This window comes from Dendrobium catenatum, unplaced genomic scaffold, assembly GCF_001605985.2.
Source record: "Dendrobium catenatum unplaced genomic scaffold, ASM160598v2 fragScaff_scaffold_898, whole genome shotgun sequence".
NCBI lineage: Eukaryota > Viridiplantae > Streptophyta > Magnoliopsida > Asparagales > Orchidaceae > Dendrobium > Dendrobium catenatum.
The window spans coordinates 89,702-114,614 of record NW_021319360.1 but is presented as its reverse complement, the minus strand read 5'-3'; the positions used below and the strand labels follow the sequence as shown (position 1 = coordinate 114,614).

The following is a 24,913-nucleotide window of genomic DNA, read 5'->3' as shown; positions in this document are numbered from 1 at the left end:
AAATAGGAATAAATAAATAATCACATCAATAATATTTGTAATCATCAAAATACAAGGCTCGACTAGGTTTTCAACATATTAAATAATTTTTTAATTTTAGTCACTTAATACTCTCAAAATTAAATCATCTTAGGCTCATCAAAATCACTAGTTAAATCATTCGTTTTGCCTATAAATAACAAAATCTAAAATAGGTTTGATCACTCAATTTACCTTGACAAAAAATTTCAAGTATACTGTTGATTACTTAATTTAGACCCAATTGCAATCACATTAGTGTGCTCTTGTTATTCATAGATTAATCTCTATTCAAACAATGTATGTTTGCTAAAAGTAGGGATCAAATGATCCCATAATTAATATTGAAAATTTATAACCCCTACTTATCAATGGCAAATAGCGCACCATAACACAAATGTCTCCATGGAGCTATCAGGCATAACGCACAGTGTGACGCACTCTATTTTAGACAAGCCACGAAATACTAAAAAATATTAATTTGCCACAAAAATAATATAATTAATTATAAAAGACTATTAAATTGAAAAATAAACTATTATTTTGACACAAAAAAAATACATCACACAATTGCTATCACATTCTTTTACTAAGATTATGTATTTCCATTCATAGTCTTTCTTTGGAGTTTGAACTAAATCCAACAATTTTTCAAATACTTAATAATGATAGAGGCAACTTGATATGTCATCAAAAAATTATCTTGATCGAGAATGAATCTTGATGCAAATATGACATAGAAACTTCCAAAATGAAATCTATGACCATCCAAACTCCGATTTCAGCAAACTTATAGTCAAACTGAATGTCTCAAAGAGACGAACCCAACGACGCTAAAATCGGTCCAATCTGAACCCAAATTGGTCCAAATATAGGGCCTGGAGCCTATTTGAAAGTTTCAAAACATTAATTAGATGACCAAATGATATCAAAATGTGACATGCTTATAGTCAAATCAAGCGGCTCGAGAAGATGAATCCAACGAGCCCAAGATCGTCAAATTTTGACATCATTAAGACACTCAAATGCTCAATAAACGATCCATGACTGAGGGAGTTGATATTGGTTGTCCATTAAAACACTCCCAACATGCCCTTGATCTTCTTCATATTTGCTAGCCATGTCACTCCCAAAAAATTATAAATAAACCCTTCATTCTTCATGAGGGGGAGATAAAAAACAACGGGTCTCTCTTGATTTCTCAAGCTTGCATCACTAGCCAAATCTCTTCTCAACCACCAACCGTCGTTGGACTTCCAGCTATTCATTGATTGTTGTTGGATCTTTTTACCAGCAATCAAACATTTCTAGATATCTACTTAACAACTAATTAATATTAAATCTCCAACCATCGCTAGACATTGATGGAACATTCTCTGTTATTTAATCTACATCAAGGGGACCAATCTTTTGAAGTTTGGAAATCTCTTTAGCATATTGTCTTCTCCCTGACATTGAGTTAAGGGATGAGTTGACGTCGTTCAACTACAGTCCTTCTGACCACTGTTGTTTGCCGACTACGATCTTTCTAGCCACTATCACCTGCCAACTACGGTCCTTCCGACCACCATCGTTTGCCGACTTTGTTCCTTCACGAACACCGATGTCCGCTGACTACAATCATATTGACAAAATAAATATGACAACATTCTCTTCAGAACTGCTGCCAAGTTATGCTCTCTATGCAATGTGTATATGCTACATTGAGTCAGCACCCTCCTCTAATGAGGGATATTATTTGTAATCAACCATCAATACTAATGGATTCATTCAAACTAGGTCAAGCCTCATAGTTTTTTCCCTTTTCAAAGTTTTTCACGTAAAAATCTTGTTGTCTCCTATGAGTATTGCACCCTAATATTTTATCTGTTTATGTGCTAGACCTTCGTACAAAACTAGGACGCCAAACTTTACATATCTCTACCACCGTGAATATTCTAGGACGCAGCACAACTAATACTAAAATGTATACACTAAAAAATTTAACAACAAAATAGAAGTCATAAATAACAAAATTGGTGTCAAAGGCGAGAAAGAATGCCTTTGTTGAGGCCATCTCAAGCTTGTTAGTTGAATTATGAATACTTGAAGGTTGTTTGTGTCCTGTTGAAGACAAGGTGTGCTAAAATAAGCAGTGAAATTCAAGTTGAAGGGTGAAGACAAGTCACGCACCCTGCTGTGCAGGTAAGACAAGGCATGCGACTACGTTATGTGGCCAAGATGATGCTGAAGGGATGAAACTAATACATTGAGTGCAATCTCCTAGCTGAGCGGGATGAGGTACCCTAGCTTAGCGGGACAAAGTAAAATAAGTTGTATATGGACCCTAACAAAAATAAAAAGTTAAATAATAAATAATTTAAGTTTTCGTTTATAACTCTAATTATCAAATTTAAATTCGCGCAAGATATGGGTGTTGTGCGCCATGCACTATTACCCATGAATAGCACAAACAGCACATGCTATTTTGAGCCTATGCACTGTACCATGAAAAATGGCTCAAATTGTACACCACACCACACAATGCATTATGGTGCAAATATTTTATACTATTGACACGTATATTATGGCTTAATTACTTAGATACTTTGACATATGAAAATTATATCGAAATAAAATTTATATGACATATCACTAGTAAAATTTTGGTATCTTTCCAAGAAAAGCATTGGATCCAAAAGAAAATAGAATTTATATGACATATCACTAGTAAAATATTGGTATCTTTCCAAGAAAAAAAAAATTGAATCCAAAAGAATAAGAAAAAAAATAGTAACAAATTCAAACAAACTTTCACTTTTGATTTTTGTTTTATCCTCCGGTTCATAAAAGTTACATGGAGACATTTGCCACACCAACAAGCACCACGAAGCTGAAACTCAACAAGCCACGTACATTTCATTTCCATACGTAATCGCGTTATTATCATAAAATCTACACTAAAAAAAAATTGAAATAAAAAAAGAGAATAATTATTTGACGATAACTTAAATTCCAAAGCCAAAGAGTGCTCTTATCTGGTGAAAGATCAGCTCTCTCCACCCCCTCTCAGTAGTGTCAACTGTAGAATATCCAAACCTGAAGGTAAAAAACATAATGAGATAATGTTTCAGATTTTAATGATTTCAATTGGACGCTTACACATCTACTGCAGATAGGAATCAAATCAGATGAGTAAAGATAAGGAAATAAAGGTAACCTATCCTGTTCAGGAACACCATTCTGAGTCAGTTTTACAACGGCGACACCAGGCTCTGGTTCATCAAAATCAAGCCTAACCTGCATTTACCAAAATGGCCGACGTTTCAATACTAATTGACAATAAGCCACATTATTATTCAAATTAAAAGCCATCTCATCACCGTGGAATGGATCCCATCAGCCCAGCTACTGAATCTCCATTTCTGCACAATTAGTTTCCCTTCCTGCAACTCTTCGTTTACCCCAGTGATTGAGCCATCAATAAGGCTAAACTGACCCCCAATTTCCTTGTTAATCCTTGCGTTACTATGCGTAAACCCTTTCCACCTGTTCTCATCCATAAGCATCTCGTAAACATCCCTCGCCCTGCATCTAAACCTCTCAGTCATCGTGATAGTCTTGAACCCCTCTTTTTCACTATTCTCCTTCTTTCCAGCGTTTCCCGCAGCTAGCTGACTTGCTGGGGCACCTGTTGCAGGATTTCCTGCCACTGCAGTAGCCAATTGTGGCTTCTCGGAGGCTAAAGGAGCTTTTCTAAGCTCTAGCTCGTTCTTGGCCGGGCCACCCTTCGACATAGCCTGCACGTAGGACCGAATTTTGTCAAGAATCACCGGCTTTCCCTTGGCAATAAAGGCTTCCTTGATCATGCGGCCGATCGGGCCGTCGCCATCGCCATCACGAATAACGATTTTGAGCTCGGGGTCCTCACCAGCGTTCTCATCAGCGAGGTAAGGGACCTCGACGGATCCCGTAATGCGTAAAAGCTGCGCGGCGCCACCTTCTCTGCTATCGGAGTCACTTCGGGTCTCTGCCTCGAAAGAGAGAGAGATGGAGAGCTCATAGCCGGGGATGGCCTTTCCCTTCCTGACATTAACATAGGCCTCACCTTCGAGTTTGTCGAGAGTTTTGGTGCGAATGAAAATGCCACCATCGCCTTCAAGGATGGTGAGGTCGGAGAGGACAGATGAGAGAAATGTGCGAGACCACTCGAGGCAATCGCGTTCCACCCAGTGCCAGTTATGGACATTCCTGCCGTCCGATCGTTCGGTCACGATCCATCTCTTGTCGCCCTGGCCATACTTCGCCATGGCCACTAGGGTCTCGAGATGTAGTGAGAGATGACGGCGAGATGTTGGAGTAAATGAAGAACGAAGGAGATGGACTATGCGGATGGATCCGCGGGCAAGATCCCATGATAAAAATGCGTGGACTTTCTGGACTCTTTGAACTGGAAATTTCTGACAAAGAATGGAGGTTCTGTACATGACATGAAGATATTAGAAAATTGTGGGGAAAATGTTTAACAATCTTATTAATTAAAATAAAAAACTCTTTCTAATCATTTTAATTCACTCTTCAAATTATATTTCTGAATAACATTATTATAAGTATTTGAATTAAAACTTTTTAAAATTAAATTTAGAGCCATTATAATTTCAATTTCTCAAAACTTTTAGTCATAATGTTTCAATAAGATAAATCTATCAACATGAAAAGTATGGGTGTCATGCAAAGTAAGTTTTCAGATTGGGTTTGAGTCCAATCCTAAATTGATTTGCCTTCAATTGCTTTGACACAAACTTGACCGAATTAGACAAGCAGGTCAAAAATTCAGACCTGATCCAACCCACCCTAACCCAAATTGACCCAACCCAACCCATTAACTTGCGAATGTGCGCGAGGTGCGAGCGCAAGTGCGAGCGGCGTATGCGAGACTATGAGCACTAACGCGATCGAGTTGCGGGGGCTTTCGCGGTGTGGTGCAGGATGGGGACCAGGGTCAATTTTTTGGGTTGCTTTCAAGTTTTCGAGCTAACCTGAACCCGACCCAAAATTAGAAACAGTTTAAAACATGAAACCCATGGGTCGATCCAAACCTAAAAATTTTAGGTTAGGTTTAGGCCGAGTTTTTTGGTCGTGTCAAATATTGACAAATATTGACATCCCTTGCAAAACGTGATATGATTCAACTCCAAAAGAGTTAAATCAAGCACATGAGACGTAATTGAAAATTTCAAGATATTAATTAATGGAGAAATAATCTCCAAATCTTACATGCATATAGTCAAATTGAACATCTCAACGAACTTAGCTTATGAGTTATTTATCGAGTTAAGCTTGAATCAGCTCATAAATCAGCTTGACTCAATTACACCCTTAATCATTATATTAGAAAATAGTTTGATCTTGAAATTACATACATGTTTGCATAGAAGGTAGAACTTGGTGGCTCTCCTAAATTAGAACTTTGGTGACTATTCCATGAAATAAGTTTGTATTATTCCTTTTATAATGGATGGAGAATGTGATTTTATTTATATAATTGTATGTTCTTTTTCATGATTTTTTTATTTATATCCTCTATCCCCACCACTCAATTTTCATATGCTTAAACTTAGGCTTCGTTTGGGATGGCTTTCTTATTGCTTCTTAAAGCAGCTCTCTTTAAGAAGCATTAAGAAAGTTATCCCAAATGAAGCCTTAGCTTTCATATATTATGGCTAAGATCTACATGTAACTTAGTGATGGCTATGTGAGGCCTCTTGATGGGATTGATGGCTAAAAATCTTATGGATATGTACTTTAATGTATGAGGATATGATATGAGTTTTCAATAGGAATGTAAATTCATTAAAGTTAGGGAAGATGGAATATTATGACTAGCTCAAATTGGGCTAGTTAGGACTAATATTGAATATATCTTTAAGGAATGAGTTTGAAGTTTTTAAAGAATACCTAAAATTAGGTTAGTTAAGGATGTGAATATATGATTTGAAATAGTTATAGAAGTTTAATGGAGTTTAAGACTTTATTCAGGTGTGCGGAACATGACTAGGTTTTGTCTAGAGACTACAAGAGTAGTTTGGAGTGGTTTTGTGGATTTAATGGTGGATGGCTTGCCTTTAGAGGTTATTAGGTTGTGGAAGAAGATGTGAGGAAAGCTTAGAGTAGAGGTTAAGCAGAATAACAAATAAAATTAAAGATCATAAAGATAAATATCAATCTCATTAAAGTGATAAAACTTAGACCACCAAGTACCTGACAAAAAGAAAGAGTTTTGCCAAAGTAACATGAAAAATAAAAAATAGAATAATTTCATTATATAATAGCCAATATATATAAGTATTATGTGATTGTTGAACTACCCTCATTTTAAATAAAAAGAAGGAAAAGAGAAAGGTGGGGGTTGGTTATTAATGGAAGGAGTTCCAATATATATAGGGGGTTATTATTCCAATGCAATTCCTTCCTTAAATGGCTAGAATATGTATCCCTATGGGCAAAAAATGTCTTGAGTTTAATTTTTCTCTAAGAAATTTAAATTCTTGAGCTTCTTCAATCTTAGTTAAGTTCTTGGCTTGTTCCATAGAAGTCGACTTGTTTTCGCGCGTGCGCGCGCGCGAGAGAGAGAGAGAGAGAGAGAGAGAGAGAGAGAGAGAGAGAGAGAGAGAGAGAGAGAGAGAGAGAGAGAGAGAGAGAGAGGGAGAGGAGAATATAAATTTTTAATCAAAGTGGCCTTATTGTCCCCCATGAGCCTTAACTCATATCACATGTTTTGATAACTACTAATATAATTTGGTTTAATCATTAATGTAATTGTTCTAAACTAATACATTAGTTGTAAGAATTAGAACTAATAAGTGCAAGTGTACAAAAAGACAAAATTCACATAACATGGAACCAAGATGACTCAAGCAAGGGTTTTATCAAACCCTACCCCGAGGAAAAAAATAAAGTAATTAATATCAAAGTATCAAGTTTAGTTAAGGGTGATCCAAACTTAAACGCATAGGAGTCGAGCCATAAATTATACCTATTTTATCTTTTTATAGTGCCGTTTCATGCAAAAAAAAAATTGTGAACCTACTAGCTCGCACACTCTAAAGTTAGTGAAGAAAATAATTCTAAAATCTTATCTTAAAATAATAAAAATATATAGGCCAATATATATTAAATCATATTGTTCAATCATAATCATATTGTATGATCAGTGTTAATTTCAAATAAATAACTATCATAAGATTAATTTTTAATTAGATTAATTTAAATTTTAAAGTAATCATATTATACGATGCATATCATATTGTATGATTTTTTTTTAATTAATTTAAGTAAGCAATGAAAACTAAGTGGTTAATACATGCAAATTTGGCATAGCTAACTACAGAGTATGATGCCAACAATCTTGGATAATTAAACCAATTTTACTTTTCATGATATTTTGGTATTTAACTTAATCATATTTATAATTATAGGATCATAATATTTGATTTGTTTGCATTTTCTGGTTAAGCCTGCCTTAGGATTTTACTTATGAGCACTATTTATGTATACCTCTCTAAAAATTCTAAAATTTATTGGAGACTAAAAATTTTGAGGAGAACAGTGGTTTGAAAGAGAGCACTTCATGCTTTTGATTTGGAAACACTAAGTGATAAATCTTTTAAGACCCTATGTGTAATAACGCATATTTTAACCCATTTAAATAATTTTTTTAATGAGTCATTATAAATCCAAATGACAAATCATCTTTGCCATAACATAGATATTGTAGTAATTTAATTATATTAATTTTTTCATAGTTTTTTTTTAGCACTGGTGCTAATAGTTAAAAAATTGACAGTTGTCGGTACAAGCGAGAGTTTTGGGACTATCAAGTGTACTTTTTGAAAATCAATTTCACCAAAAAATTTTTAAATAAATTATGTTATTTTATTGATATTTCTCTATAATTTTTGGAGTCTCAAAGAATTTATATTAATTTTATATTGAAAACTGAATAATCTTCCAAATTAGATTATGGGGCATTATAATTGGTATCAAAGCATAGTTATTTGAAGAATTGAATTATTATTAGAGTTATAAAAAATTAATTATAAGTTGGGTAGATTGGGTAAACTAAGTTGCATTATTTTGCATCCATAATTGATTGCATGGGTGAATTGTTCAGTTGTTCACCAACTAAAATGGATATACTAGAGTAAGATACACTAAATGAGCTACACAGTGTGGCTCCAATACAATCAGACATTATTATGGAGCTGTTTAATGTGATAACGTAACTAATGGTTGATACTCAGAGCAAACCATCAGGGACTAAGGAAGAAAAGGGGAAAAACATTTGCATGTATTTGATAAGCTAAAGCCCCCACTGTTCAAAGGAGCTGTAGGACTGGGTTCCCAGGTTGCAGAAGATTGGTTTCTGAGGATAAAAAAGATCATCGACAATATGTAGTGTCCAAAGAATAGGAAGGTACCATTGGTTATGTTTCTCTTTGAAGGAGAGGTTGAGAGATAGTTAATTGGATAACATAAAGAGAAATTCCATGAAAAGATTAATATTGAGATTATGTGAGATGAATTCACTACAATGTTCAGGATGTAGTTCATACCTCCATCAGCCTGATGACAAATGTAGGAAAGTTTCATTAAATTGGATCAGGGATGAAAGACTGTGATACAGTATGAAGCTGAGTTTATTGCACTTGTTAAATATGCTCCCCATTTGATTCCTACTGTTGAAGAAAAGTGCTATAAATTTTTTGCAATGATTGAATAGGGATTTGATATATCCATTAGTTCCTCTACGAATTCTTTTTTTTTTTTTTTTAATGAGTTGATGGAGCAAGCTAGATTGATTTAGCAGTACTGACATCTAGGCTTGATTAGATATCCATAAATGATGTTAACAAGAGAAGGACCATGGATGAATCAAGCAGAGATAGAGAAAGTGTTAGTGATAAGACAAGCATATATAGTTATTTGAGGGAATATGGATCGATAGCATTTGTAAGCAGTTATAACTATAGTGAATGTGTTCATTGTAGAGGATGACACACATGATAGTGTTACTTATTTACATGATAATATTTTTTATTCTAACAACATGGATGAGAAGCAGTAGATTGTCCAAAGAGAGGAACTAAAACATATTATGGACCAGAATAGACCAAAAAAATTGAAGGACAGAGAACTGTATAATCATGATCATATAGTAAAAGATAAACCAACAAAGCAAATGATAAAATCGTTAGTGGTGGTTAGAGGGAGTTTGTTGCACATGGATTAACAACACTGACAACACACACTGATAACACCTACTCTAATAATGCCATGAGTGTACAACTTGTAGTATTTGGAGGACCAATAAAAACCTGAGAGTTCTGTTGGTAATAAGTTTATTTTAAATGATTTGCATGACATAACATATCATAAATAATTAAATGACATATGATAGAATGAAATGCATTACTGTATGATTTCTTAAGAAGTTTTGATTTGAGTTTTAATAGTGCAAATTTGGTTTATATTGATTTTGTGCCCAAATCATTTAGGGAAAATGTCAAAGATGATATTTTTTTTAAGATTGGTATATTATAATAGCTTATATTTTAATCCAGTCAAATAATTTTTTTTGGAGTTATTATAAGCCCAAATTATAAACCATCTTCACCATAAAATAGATATTGTAGTGATTTAATTACATTAATTTTTTTCATAATTATTTAACACTTGTGCAAACCCTTAAAGAAATTGATAGTTGATGATAAAAGTGGAGATTTTGGGACCGTCAGGTGTTCATTTTATAAACAGATTTTATCAAAAAAAAGAGAGGCTATTTTATTGATATTTTTTATAATTTTTTATGTCAAAAAGATTTATATGAATTTTATCTTAAAATTTGAATAATTCTTCCAAATTAGATTATGGAGCATCACATTATGCACCCATTTTATTTTCATTTTTCTTCTACCTCAATCCTCCAATATTTTGTTATTATTTGTGGAGAGCTATTGCTTCATTCATAACTAAACAAAAGTCAATAGGAATTGCTTTAAGGGTAGGACCCCTAACCTATTATATATATTTTATTTTTAGTGTTTTGCATAGAATAATGGAAAAATAAGCCCATGCAAGTTTGAAGCCAAATCATATGAGACTGTATTTCTAGGATATTCAAAAAGTTGTATAAGGTTTTTAATGAAAGATCTCTAATAGTTAAGGAATCTACACATTCCACTTTTGATGAATCTAATATTTATAGTTGGCTTGAAGTAGTAGAACTAGAGGATGATGTGTTATCCAACCTTAAAAAATTAGATCTATTAAAGAGGAAATATAAGCATGACATAGATAATGGTAGTTTTCATAGTCATTCCAAATAATTGAAGATCCTTATGATGGTGTCATAACTAAAAATGCACTTTGTAATCACACTATGTCCCTTATAATAGTAGAGTTCAATATGCTTTGGTAGATAAATTTTAAATTGTGCAAAAAGAAATGAATTAATTTTTTTGTAATGATATGCAAAAATTAATGCCCGTACAATCTAATCAAAGAGTAATTAGAACTAAATGGGCTTTTAAAAATATATTAAATGATTCTAAATCAATTGCTAGAAATAAGACAAGATTAATTGTAAAAGAGTTCAATCATATAGAAGGAATTAAATTTGAGAACAACTTTGCACCTATAATTTCCCCTCCAATAGGAACAATTATTAGATCCTGACATCGGACGTAGCTTTACATCCGGAGACCAATAACATGTCGCCACGTGCTCTTACTCTTTACCGCGCGGCCCGACGAAACGACCCGGATCGGAACACGGTATTGTTATGTTCGCGTATTGCTAGGTATTGCTTGACAATAATGAGAAATACTTCTCTGTCAAGACTAATACCAGGTAATACCTAGCAAAATCGGGGTATTGCTCGGTATTTCTAGGTATTTGTCTTCATAGAATGATAATTCTCGTTATTGCCGAGGAATATCGAGCAATACCTAGCAATATCTGCGCAAATCAGCCAATACATAGCAATCCCGGGTCCGGTCCGGGTCGAGTCGTCGGGCCACACGGTAAAGAGTAAGAGTACGTGACACCATTTTACTGAACATAGAGCTACGTCAGGACACCGGATCAAATAAAAATTCCTCCAATAGAGCAAAAAAAAGTGGAAGAGGAGCCCGAGGGATTAGGAGGAGCTAGGGCATCCTCGAGCGCAAGGAAGACGGTTTTATCCATGAACGGCATCCTTGATGCTTCCTTTATAATATGAAAAAAATAAAATAATAAAATAAAACCGACAGCCGTACGCCATCAGCGAACCCACTAATAACTAATGAAAAAGAAATCCATTTTCACCACGCGATGGCTGCTCCACTCTGAATCCTCAGTCCAACCTACGCAGAGCCGCGAAGGACGGAAGGAGGCTTCCGCTCGCTTCTTCTCAATGTCCTCCTCAGCCCCCTCCCCTCATCCCCCCTGCTCCACCTCCGCCTCCTCCCGCCTCCACCCCCTCACCTTCTGGTGCCACGAATGCGATATGAGCGTTTCCCTCCTCCCCTCCCCTTCCCCTCTCCCTTGTCCTCATTGTCGCCGCTTCGACTCCCTCCTCCCTCTCGACTCCATCTCTCCTTTCTCTCTCTCTCCCTTCTTTCCCTCCCAACACTCTCCGGATCTCCCGTCCCCAAACCCTACCCCCGATTCCGCCCCCGATGACTCCATCGCCGCCATCCCCAGCGTAGAGATCGCCGAAACGGCCGCCGTTTGCGCCATCTGCAAGGACGACCTCCCTCGAGGATCCTTAGCTCGTCGCCTCCCTTGTTCCCATCACTACCACTCCGACTGCATCGTGCCCTGGCTTTCGCTCCGTAATTCTTGCCCTCTTTGCCGCTCCGCGATTCCATGCTCCCGCCGCCCCCGCGCACAGCGGTTCCGCATCCGCGTGTTGGAACCCGATGATGTCGATGTAGATGCCTCGTTCCGCCAGATCGAGGTCTCGCCAACGCAGATGGGTCTAGAGGAGACGGGATCGATGGACCCGGCGAATAGCGGGGAGACGGTTACTTCAGAATGGCCCGTGGGCAGGGGGTGGGCTTTTGAACAGGAAGATGAGTTAACTGATGTGATAATGTCGGATGTTTGGGATGATTTGTTCGCTTGAATTGGAGGTATGGCTCTTGATGTGGTATGATTAGATTGAAATTTTTGTTGTGATCAGTATGTTTGTTTATAGGTTAGTGTTAACATACAGGTAAACTGGAAATTTGTTTTAATGGTATTTAGGATTTGTTAGAGCAAAGACTGCTTTGTTTGCTAAGTGTTGGCTTTGTTTCCCTCTGTAATCCACAACTGTTGGATGGAGAAAATGTTGTCACATGTTCCCGGCAAGAGTTCTGTTTTCCATATGAGTGATTCGCAAAAAACTTTTATCCATTCATATTTTTAATTTTATCGATGGTTATTGTATTAGTGTCCATCTAGTTTTACTGTGCCAGCTTTCATTTTGAAGAGGAGCATGCATTATTAAGTTGTATGTATGGCCTGCAAAGTTATAATTAATATGAGTGTACCCTCATGTACTTAATTTTTTATTCTTTTATTGTTTTTTGCTTATGATTTTGGATACTTTTCTGATGATAAGCACTGCATAAAAATTAGTTTCCATTTTTAGTTCCTAAATTTATCTTTTATATTGTTTACTCGTTGGCTTATTTAGAGTTGAGGAATGTGGTTAGTTTCCCAAAAATCTGTTATGGCACTTCTCAATCTCTATTAATTATATTCACTGATTGGAACTTAATTGAATGGAATTTGCAGGAGATGGAATCATAATGGGAGAAGCTATACTTGAATTTATAGTAATAGATATAATTTTCTAATAATGAATACAAATTTTAAGAATTGAAAAGAGCACTTAATTATTCAAAAATGGAGTCATCCAATCACAAATATATTTCTTTTTACCTATAAGAAAAAGCAAATTATTTCTTCTAGAGATTATAAGAGGATTTCTAGAAGAAATTTGACTATTAAACATAAAGTAGAAGTTATGAATATTTATCGTAAAAGTATTAAAAAAAAAAGATAAAAAATCTCCCCAGGCATAAGATGGTAATGCTTGAAAGATGATGAGTTATTAATTTTTCAAGATAGGTTGCTATGAGCAGCTTTAGAATTCTTTAGTTAAGCCAAACTTAATATTTGATAAAATTGCTGGCTCCATTAAGATGTTTTTCACAAAAGTTTTGTTATATTCTAAAATTAGATCTCACATTGGTAGAAATACTTGATAGTAGATAATTATTAAGGGAAAGAAATATGCTTTTAAAACAATGGCATAATATATTAATATTGAGAAATAATAAATATAGGAAAGGTAACAGGTCTTGTTAGGAGTTTGAAGATTAAAGTAAAGGGCCTAAAGGCTATAGCTTTTGATCTATAGAATAATCTATGCTCTAATGGGAAATGGGGTTAAATAAAAGAACTAAGATAAGAGTAAGATATTTAAAACCTTTGATCAAGTTAGATATAGTTGAAGTAAAGATAATACTAATATGTTAGTTAAAAATAAAGACTTTAAATTTAGATGCAAATGTTATTTTGTGAAATTATTAAATGATATGATTAAGGAAGAAATCATTTTTGGAAGAATATAATGAACATGATAATGCAACAAATATTTTTAATAAATATTATAATTTTTTGGTTGAGAAATCTGATGAAATAACTGGAAAATTCGAATGATTTAGAAAATGTTTGGAAGACAAAATGACTATGACTAGTGGAGCAAAGATTGAATATATTTATGTAATTTTAGCCAAAAAGTTATTGACAGTTATTAATCAATATTGTTAATAAGGTGATACTTTTTAGTGAGATAAATTTAATTAGGTTAGATCTAATATATAGGATAATGAGGATACAGATTCTAGAGTTAAATACGTGTGGTTAAAATGAAAACAAATTTCAGGAGCATTATTTGATTAGAAAAATATAACGGAGACTTAAAGATTATTAATAAAATCATAGTTATGAGAGTTATGTTGTATGGTCTAAATGTTAGATTATAGAAAAATTAGTAATAGCCAAGTTGGGATTGTTAGAATTGAGGATGTTAAAATGGTTCTAACAAAAATAAGAAATATAGATTGAAGAATAATTATATTAAAGGGGTGATATTAGAGCAATCTATTTAAGTAAAATAGTATAGAATAAACTCGACATATTTGAGCATGCTAAGAAGGATAGGAAAAATGCACCATATAGACGTTTTTGCAAAATTAGTGTGAAATAGGAAGCAAGGGTGTAAACCAAAGGTAATATGGATTGAATTAATGTTAAAAAAATTGCATGGAATAGTTTTGAACCTCATGCAACCTTTAGTAGAAACCACTGAAGAATGAGGAATTATGAAGCCAACCCCTAGTTAGGATAAGACTAAGGCTTCGTTTGGGATGACTTTCTTCCTGCTTTTTAAAGCAGCTTTTTAGTAAAAAAAAATTAATTTTTGTACTAAAAAGTTGTTTTAAGAAGCAGTAAGAAAGCCGTCACAAATGAAGCCTAAAGTTGATGAAAGAGCCCGGTTGTGCTTACATGTCTTGAGTTTTTCGTGAGAGTTTCTACGATATGACTTAAGATGATGATGATTGTCTTACTGATTCTGCTAGAAGCTTACTTATAAATATCAATATTCTTATTATTCCACCTCCAAAATAATTTGTTTTTCGTGAGGCAAAAAGCCACTCTAGAATTGCACGGGGAGATGCAAGACTTGAAACACATTTATGAAGAATCAATAAAGCATTACCACTGATATGATTTAAATAGTCTCCTTTGATCATAGTGATTTGTCGTGTGCCCATGTTGGTTTTCATCAGTCTTTGGTTATTTTTTCCGTAATCATGAATAGAGCAAGATTGGATAGATACACACCAACTGAGAAATTATTTTGTGCAGAGTCCGGACATGAAGAACCATCCAGATTGTTACGTATTTACTAAGTATTTTCTGTATATTTGTAAATACTCATCAAATACTCAATACATACAAAACAAATCAGCAAATGCTTAGTAAATACTCAGCAATACTCATAACTGAGTATTTGCTGCGTATTTGTTTGCCGAGTATTTATAAATACATAACAAATCCGAACTCTTCTCTCCATCCGAACTCCGTACAGAAAAATTTCTCCACCCAGCTTTGTCATTCACTTATATTTATATGATTCTTTTCTGAACTCCTGAGGAGAACCGCTCTTGCTTATTAACTTATTTATGATATGTGCGCATAAAACCTAGATACCAAGTAATCTGTTTATTTATCATGGTTCTTATTCAGATATTTTCTTTGTGCAATTTGCATCTTCTTCCTTTTCTGCCTAGTGATTGATGCATAGCAAATGTTGCCTTGCAGAGGACAATGAAACAATGAAGACTTGCTCCCTTGATTCATTTGGATTTTGGTCTGCTGCTACATTGCTATACCGCCTAAGTTTGTGCATTATTGTTTTATCTACTGCACAAGCCAATTGCCATTCAAAATAACACTGCTACTTCCCTCCCTATTTAAAATTATAAGCCTCTCTCAAGTTGAATAAAGCTTAAATTTACCTGATCTCGTTCATTTCTTAAGAGTCTGTCAATAAGAATACATTGTCTTGCTGATTCTGTTCAGAACTCTTACTTCTCAAATATTTTATGCTGTCATTTTTCTACTAACAAAATGATATGCTTTGCATGAGATAGAATGCCACTGGAGACAATAAAATACATTTATGAAGAGGTAATGAAGCAGCACCAATTAGTTGGTTTTATATATAAAAGGAGAGCAATGTATGATGATACCAAATATATTAAATGGCTATGATCTCTATTAATTTTGCTTTAGTTGTGTATAGAGGGAGGACAGTTATAGCCTACACGTGTAAAATTTATTTTTTAATTATTTAAATGATATTGAATAAAATAATATTTTATACTATAAATATAATATATTATGTATGTTGTATATTTTGACTTCATTTGAGATAGCTTTATTACTATGTTATTTTTTTGGGTTACAATCATAGATTTGTTTGTCCTTTATTTTTTCACACTATTTTCGATAGATATTTATACTTGAAAATTATATATATTAACTTTCAAAATAGTTGCTTTATCTACAACATGTTTATAACCAATTTTATAAAAATTACATCCATTCCAAATGGACTCTTAAGCTTCGTTTGGGATAGCTTTCTTATTGCTATTTTCTAGTACAAAAATTAAAATTTTTTGTACTAAAAAACTTCTTTAAGAATCAGTAAGAAAGCCATCACTTGGGCTTTGTTTGGAATGATTTTTTTATTGCTTTTTAAAACAGATTTTTAGTATAAAATTTTTGTATTAAAAAGTTATTTTAAGTAGTAAAAAAGCCGTCATAAATGAGAACAATTATTAGGTCAGGTGACCTGACGTAGCTCTATGTTCGGACGTCAATAACATGTTGCCACGTGGTCTTACTCAATACCGCGCAGCCCGACGACTTAACCCGGGATTACTATGTTCATGTATTGCTCGGTATTGTTAGGTATTAATCGGTATTGCTAGGTATTGCTTGACAATAATGAAAAATATCGCTCTATGAAGACCAATACCGAGCAATACCTTGATATTACTCGGTATTGCTTGGTATTGGTCTTCACAGAATGATATTTCTCGTTATTGCAGAGCAAAATCAATCAATATCGAGCAAATACAGAGCAATACCAAGCAACACGCGAACATTGCAATCCCGTCTCTATTTCGGGTCGGGGTTGTCGGGCCGCGCGGTAAATAGTGAGAACACGTGGTACTATTTTACTTGCGTTCGAACTAGAGCTACGTCAGGTGACCGGACCAAATAAAAGTTCCCTAAATGAAGCCTTAGTCTAAAAAGATCGTTTACGGACCACTTTAGTTGGGTTTTTTTTTTTTTTAGAATAAAATTATATTATAAAAAATTATTAATTTAAAATAGATTAGAACAGAAAATATAGATAAATAGGGTACAATATCAACGGTGAATGAGAGGACATTGTAATGTAGGAAGGTTTCTTACAAAAATTCAAACTCAAATATACTATTTGAATTTTAGCTCATTGATGTTTATAATTAGCTTCAGTTAAAACGTCTCAAATATATGGTTGTTGCTGAATTAGTACGAGCGAGGGTAATGTGGTTGCTTCAGATAAGGACTAATAATATTTACAAGAAAATAGGGTAAACGATTTCCTTCATCATTTGTTAGTTCTTTAGGGATCAAAAAGTCCCCGTGTGGGGTTGCTTTGCTTCACCCGCAAATCTTTTTTGGTTAGGGAGAGAATGAAATAAAGTGAAATTTTAAAAATAGCGATAGTTACAGTGATTTTGGTGTTATTATATATCAGTCATTTTAATTGATGTAATAATGATTTTAAATAATGACTTTTTTTGTAGTGATTATTATGAGGCGATTTGAATATCATCTATAATAATTTTACCCCAAAAAAATATCATCTTTAATAATGATAAAGCCAGCAAGTATACAGTTCAAAATTAAACTTTATTTTCTTTTTTTTTTCTCTCTTTTCATGCCTTGAGAAGGGACTTATTAAGTTTTGTTTGGGATAATTTTCTTATTGTTTTATGATATGAAGTAGTTTTTTGCCCATCATTGTTAGCTTGGTTGATGGGCGAATACGGTTGGGAACCCTCCAACCCGTGCTCGATTTCTCTCGAGCGGAAACGCCTCTTAAGTGGACATAATCAAGTGCGGGCCAGAAGGTTTTGGAGTGCGTTCCTATTCTAGGTCAGCCAAGGATTAGTCACGCAGTCAAGCGCCTTTTTGGTGGTGGCAGCAGGTGGATGGATATCCTGTTAAAAAAAAGTAATTTCTTAGTACAAAATTTTTTTGAATTTGAAAATTTTTACTAAAAAGCTGCTTCATAAAGTAATAAAAAATTATCCCAAATGAAACATAAGTACTATTATGTTACAAGTAATTAACTTTCTCTTGAGTCTATGCATTGTATGCACAAGTCATAACTCATAATATCAACAATATCATCAAAACTTTATGTAAGTCATAATATGGAATCACTTACAATTTTTTGCCTTCTTATTTTTCCGGTTGTCTAATTTCTCTGGCTTCTTGTACAATCTACATATTATTTGAATCATGAATGCTCAAATTTCTGTGTCTCAAGTGAAAGCAGATTTCTCCTATTCTCAACTACTTGCTTCTATTAAGATATGATTTGAGCTGATTGTATTCACATTATGATGAATGTTTTGCCTTGATTGCCACCAAAACCTTCAAATGTGTCTATGTTATGTTACTAATTTTCTTTATGCTGACTATAAGCCATCATCAACTTTTGGAGAAATTATTTTGTGCTGAGATCGGATGTAGAACGCAATTTAGAAATAAGCTAGAATACGTCACATCAGTGGTACCGAGCCACGGTACCGAGCAGTACCGAGATGCGGTACCGAGCGTAGGGGTGATATGGCGCATTCTGATTGGTCTCCGAAAGACGTCCGGCATTCACACAGAACAATTAATCCAACTCTTTTGACACTCAGGGAAGAGCTTTTTGTGCCAGGTGAATGATGCATGATAAGCATGGCAGTGAGAGTCTTTTCGTCTGGGCTTATAAGAATGCCCATTTAATTTTGACATATTTTAAATATTTTAAAAATGTCTTATGGACATGTAATTTCATTTCTTAATGAATGTATTTAGAAAAATATTGCAAATACAAAGTCTATATAAAAAGTTTAGATCTAATGTTTAAGAACTTATTTCAACGTCCAGCATAGTGAGTAGTTTGGTGGTTCAGGTGATAGTGTGTTATCAAATAGAGCCCCTTTTGTTAGACTTAAGCTTCTCCCTTACATTTATGGAGATCACTGGATTTTATTTGGGATAGCTTTTTTACTGCTTTTCAAATCAGTTTTTTTTTTTTTTTTAATTAAGTACTAAAAGCTAATTTAGGCTTCATTTGGGGCAGTTTTTTTAATGCTTTATAAACCAATTTCCTAGTACAAAAATTTCTAGTTAAAAAAAATGTATACTAAAAAGCTGTTTTAAAAAACATTAAGAAAGCCGTCCTAAACGAAGCCTTAGAAAATAATAAAAAAGTTGTCTATAATAAAAAAGTTGTCTCAAACAAAACCTCAATTACATAAACAAACCCTCATAAAAGCTCATATGCAGCTTTCTTAATGTTTTGTAAAACAACATTATTAAGGCTTCGTTTTGAACGGCTTTCTTACTGCTTCTTAAAACAAATTTTTAGTATTAAATTTTAATTTTTGAACTAAAAAGTTACTTTAAGAAATAATAAAAAAGCCATCCCAAATCATCTCAAACGAAGCCTAAATCTTACTACAAACAAGGTTCAGTCCCGTTTCCACTCAAGCTGAGACTAATAATCGGTAAGATTTACAATATTTATTTCTGTGATTTGTCAGCAAAACAAACTCCATTGGAATTTCCTAAGTAACAATCGTGTAACGTGTTATCATCATAACTTCAGTAACAAGCAGTACTAACTGTTTAGCACGCGGTTTCTGCTCTATTATTGCATCATAATTATTAAAAAAAATTAAAATATCCGAACATAATTTATATAAGAATATTAAAAATTAAATTTTAAAATAATCTCCAAATTATCCATATATGATAATTTTAGTTCCATTTTTAGTTCCATAGTATAACATCGCTCCAATTTAACATATCAGGCCGTACAAATTGATCTAGAGTAATCCTTTTGGAATTAAATTTGGATCAATATTATAAAGTCTAGGGACTAATTTGTAATCAATTTTATATCACAATTAACATATAATAGGCAATCTTTTATAAATTTTGTATAGTAGAGGGATTAAATTGGACCAACACAAGACTTTGAGACTAAATTGTCCATACACGAATAATCTGGAGACTATTTTAATTTTTTTCTAAAAAATAAAATATAGCTAACTTTTTCTTAATTTGTTCTGAGGAAAAATTAAATCAGAATTTTTTGAGCAATTTTTTCCTTCTACCTTTCATATGGTTTGAATTCATCCAGCAAGCAAACGCAAAGAATGCTTAGCACATTTCATCCCTATCTAATAAAGAAAATCATCAAAAAGAGAAAGAAGCAAAGTTAGAAGATACAGTTATGCAGCCATATATCAGAAAAATGTCTTATAAAGCTTGCCAAGCCTTATCCTCCACTTCACGTAAGCAAACTGAAACTATTTTATACGTGCAAGTCACAACTATTATATGAAGATTATAAGAAGGCATATGCCACTTACGACATCATTAATTCTTCAATCTGAATTCTCATAACTAAACAAGAAGCCATGGACTGTTTCTTGTTCTCTTTGGAGTTGAGTGAAAATGATCTGTGGAAGGTGGGAATGTTTCTGCTGGTTCAAGCTCTGGTGTATATCGTCCTCTCCAAATCATCAAATATCTTCTCCTCTTCCAGGATGAGATCTCTGAGCTTTCAGACCGTTAGATCGCCGAGCCTTCAGCGGATGCTGGAGATGTTCTCGGACCCCCCTCTTGCTGCAGAACTTGGATCTCTGCGGCCAGCAGAACCACCCAGAAACTAATTTGGTTGTTGCTTTGATTCTTGATAATTATTGATGCTGTCAATATTATTGTTGAAAACTTCTGTCTTTGATGTAGATAATTCAATCTTTTTTTTCTACTTTGGGATTTCTTGTATTGGTCTATATTGGAAGAATTTTATTAGTTTGAATTCTACAGTCTTATTGTGAGAGACAAAGCTTGCATACAATTATGATATAGAAATCAATGATGGAATCAGGAATGAGCAAAAAGACCTAGAATTCCTCAAAACGTAGGTGTGTAAGCTTCTATCATATGCATGATTGTAACATAACTTAGGGTTCGTTTGGGATGGCTTTCTTACTGCCTTCTAAAATTATTTTCTTGTACGAAAATTTTGAATTCAAAAAATTTTTATAGTAAAAAACTCTTTTAAAAAGTAGTAAGATAGACGAAACGTTAATGTTAGTAATATTTGTTGATGAAAATAGTATTCTTTGAAAGATTTTATGTGAAGTGATTGAGAAAATTTAATTAGAAGGGTATCTAAACTCATTAAAACATAAATATTGGATTTTGGCCTTTTAAACTAGTGATCATGTTCATATTTATATTTATATACATTTTATTTTATTTTTACTTATTGTAAAAATAAATAAATAATATGAGATCTATACATAACAAATTCCATAATAATTAATGAGATGTCTCAAAAGTGTAATAATAATTAGTCTTTAGTTTGATAATAATTTTAATAAGCTTAAAATAACATAACACTTAATGTACAATTAATATTAATATTATTGCATTATGAAATATTCGCAGTAACAAAGAGATAAATAGCTTAGTGTTATGTACATACGATAAAGAAAGAGGGATGAAATAGTCATAAGAGACACTATAATTTTTATTTGAAAAAACCTAAAAAGGGAGAAAAACCATGGGATCTTGCCTAGTTGAAATGAATTAACTGTTGTTTGTTGTTGATTACAAATGAGGCACTTCATTGGGGGAATGTGTTGGTTCAATGTACAAAATATAGAGCACATTACATAGTTGAGGTTGAAAGAATCCAATGATATGAGACACAACATGAAAGTCAGGTATTTGCGGTAGAAAAATCCGAAGCAAAGCAGCCTAAATCCGTTGCAAATTTCATGTTACCACGAATTTGCTTATGACAGTAAAACTCGCACATAAAAGTTTTTGCGCAGACTAAATATGTCGCAAATATTTTGCAACGGAATTACGATGGATTCAGATTGAGAAAAACGACGGTTTCATTTTTGCAAAACACCGCAAATTCTGCCATAGATTTCGACGGATTCGCGATGGATTGGAAGCTAAAAATCCATTACAAATGGCGGTGAAAATTCCGTCATAAATTGCGGCGGATATTCCGCCACTAGTTGCAACAAATATTTCAGTCACAAAATACAATAGTCACTCATCTTTTCTGCATTTGAAACAAAATTTCAGCCATAAATCCATTGTAAACATGTAGCAAAAAATAAAGAAAATAAAAAACATCTCATACAACCAGTTATTAAGATTTTCAATAATAAAAATCCAAGTAGTTTAAGAGAATTTCAACAAGTAATGTTGAAATAAACATATGAATTAAATAAACAATCACATTCCTCAGAATTCTACAATTACAACAATGTTAAGTATCAATGTTTATTATACATCAAAGACTCCTAAACAGACAATCTTAGCAGAATCAATATCCTCACTGTCATATATGCTCGACCAATGTAGGCGCAAGTTGATTTCCGCCAAACAGTTCTCTTGATCTCCGGAGTTCATCAAGTATCTGAGTGTTAATGTCCACTTATGATGTTTGGACATTTTCTAGCTCCGCTGTCCAATTAGCCAACTATTGGTTATATAAATTATCATGGCTGCTTGCAGAGTAGCTGGATGTAGAAGAGGATTGTCCCTCGTATATGTAGGCATGCGAGCCTAATCCATAAATTCGCCCCTTCAACATTCTGCCTAATAAAAATCTCGCTGTATATAATAAATTAAAAACAAAACTATTCTTTATTAGCTTAATAAAATATGCATAGATGTTAACAAAATTGCAACTTACTCATCTCAAACTCTCTGAACCACATGTCATGAACTTCCTTTGGATTTTTCTTCCAAAAGATATATGGAGCATCAATCCTGCTATGTATGATATCTTGTATCTTATGTATGGGTTGCTTTAACGAATAAAATCTACCTCAACTGTCATTAGTTAGTCATTAGTTCTTGACTTAATCCTAACTATCAACTAGTTGGTCATCAATTTTATCATACCATCATTATTCATAAATCTTAAATCAATTCACATGTGTCTTTGATTAATAAATTATTAAGAGATATCATCCTCTGCCCATTGGTATAATTCTATCAGTCGGTTATATAATACAACCAAGATTACATCACAAACCTTTATTTTAAGGAAATCTCGTCGGCCCTCCCTCATATACAAGGTATTAACATTTTATGAGCCAACTAGTCTTAATTATAGTGTTGACAATCATCATTCTTTTCTTACATGCAAATGTCACATTTATGTAATATTAGTCATATTATTTTTGATATACAAATTCAGTATCATGCATAAGATATAATAATCTATGAAATACAGAAAACCTGTACACTATGCATTTACTTTACAAAACATAACTATCATTTTACCCAATGAAATTCTATAATATTATAGTATAAATGCTCATACGAGCCATATTTATTATATACAAAAAGTTATACCTTAAAAGTTTAATAAATCAGATGATAATATAATTTTGACAAATTTAGGAGAAATAAAAATTATAGAAATTAAAATCATTGAAAAAAGGAGTAAGAGTATTGTTAATTATATCAATTGAAATAAAACTTGTAATAGAATCGGCAGGCAAAAAAGACCTGAAAGACTTTCTCTCTCCTCTCTTTCCCTTCTCAACTTCTTCTCCTCGGCTACTTCCCCAACAAGGAATGAAATAAGAGGGAGGGAGGGTGCTGGGATGGCAGTTATGTAGATAAATTAAAAAATAATAATTTTGGTGTCTAGTGAACGGTGCCCAAGATTCGACACTGCTACACTGCATATGACCCCCATAGTTACTGTAGAACATAGAGCTTAGTGCCGCCACACCGAATTCTTGCGCCCAACGTTGCTCCGCCTGCACCGCTATGCCCGAAAATACAACGCTGCAATGCTGCCTACTGGATTCATATTTCATGTTTCTCAAACAAATTCATTTAAAATTTTAGGTTAATACAATTTACAAATCCATCCATCCATTGTACAAAATATAGATAAGTGATTTTGAACTTTTTATTATGGCTTGAACTCATCAATCTCTATTGATAAAATTTTGACAAGCGATGACCACCTTTTATCAGTTCTCTTCTCTTCATGATGAAGAGTCGAAGTCAACACCTCACAGTCAAAGTAGTATGTCTCATCAATGACAAGAGTTGAAGTTAATGCTCAAGCTCTAAAAAATCTTATTCTTCTCACTATAAAATCAGAGGATGCTTCATACAATTTTACTCTAAGACTAGTTCTCAAAATACTTACCAATGCTCCTTGAATCATTTGAGTCACAATCTCTTTTAATTCAGCTACTTGACAAGCAATTACATACTCTTGATTTTCTTGTTAATAGATTCATCTCATTCTCTTTAATGTTATTTTATTAATTTAGTACTCCTTTTCTAATTATTTGCATTCTCCATCACCATATATTTTATGATGTTGAACTCACAAATACCCATGAATAACAACAAGCTAAATTAAGAATATATATTTGAGTTTCCGATTAATAATTTGTTGTGATAAGTTGCTCCTTTTTCAACAGTCGCAAAGTCAACTCCATGGATAATAGTTATTAGGAATGATTAATAAATTTTTTTTGGATGACTAATAAGTTTTACTCCCCAGAGTATTAAGTGAAAAATATCAAATTAACTAAGGCTTCATTTGATTTTTTGGTACCTTTATAAAAGACAGTTTTAAAAACATTGGTTTAGAAAATGGAGTTTTCTATCGAAAAAGTATATATAAAAAGCTTTCTCAAAACAACAGAAAAATGAAACAAATAGAATTATTGGGAAGTTGATTTGACAAATCAAGCGGTAAAAAAGAAATGAATTTATTGTTTTAAAACGAATAAGCACAAAAAACTTCCAATCAAATGAAGTCTAATTTTGAACTGACTTAATTTAACTTGAAATGACTATAAAATTTTCTAAACATTCGGGTGCACAACAGTCTAACGGATTGAATTCCTACCGAGCCGCGATCCGACGGTCACAATTGGCGCAATCCTCCCGA

At 33.4% G+C, this 24,913-nt stretch overlaps 2 protein-coding genes across 3 annotated transcripts; one reads left to right on the top strand and one right to left on the bottom strand.

Moving 5' to 3' along the window:
* Positions 1-2,791: 2,791 nt before the first annotated feature.
* On the bottom strand, positions 2,792-4,487 carry LOC110110507 (activator of 90 kDa heat shock protein ATPase homolog). The gene is made up of 3 exons (XM_028697198.1): positions 3,381-4,487; positions 3,218-3,297; positions 2,792-3,096 (listed from the first exon to the last, which is right to left on the bottom strand). Exons 1-3 carry the CDS (start codon positions 4,482-4,484, stop codon positions 3,006-3,008), a joined length of 1,275 nt encoding a protein of 424 aa, XP_028553031.1. The 5' UTR covers positions 4,485-4,487; the 3' UTR covers positions 2,792-3,005.
* Positions 4,488-11,316: 6,829 nt separating this feature from the next.
* LOC110110487 (probable E3 ubiquitin-protein ligase RHC2A) lies at positions 11,317-15,724 on the top strand. Of its 2 annotated transcripts, none has more exons than XM_028697197.1 (2): positions 11,317-12,176; positions 12,292-12,602. In XM_028697197.1, exon 1 carries the CDS (start codon positions 11,345-11,347, stop codon positions 12,167-12,169), a length of 825 nt encoding a protein of 274 aa, XP_028553030.1. In that variant the 5' UTR covers positions 11,317-11,344; the 3' UTR covers positions 12,170-12,176; positions 12,292-12,602. The 2 variants fall into 2 exon arrangements, with proteins under 2 accessions (XP_028553030.1, XP_028553029.1); XM_028697196.1 differs by lacking the exon at positions 12,292-12,602 and adding an exon at positions 15,424-15,724 and having other exon boundaries at positions 11,322-12,176.
* The last annotated feature ends 9,189 nt before the right edge of the window (positions 15,725-24,913 follow it).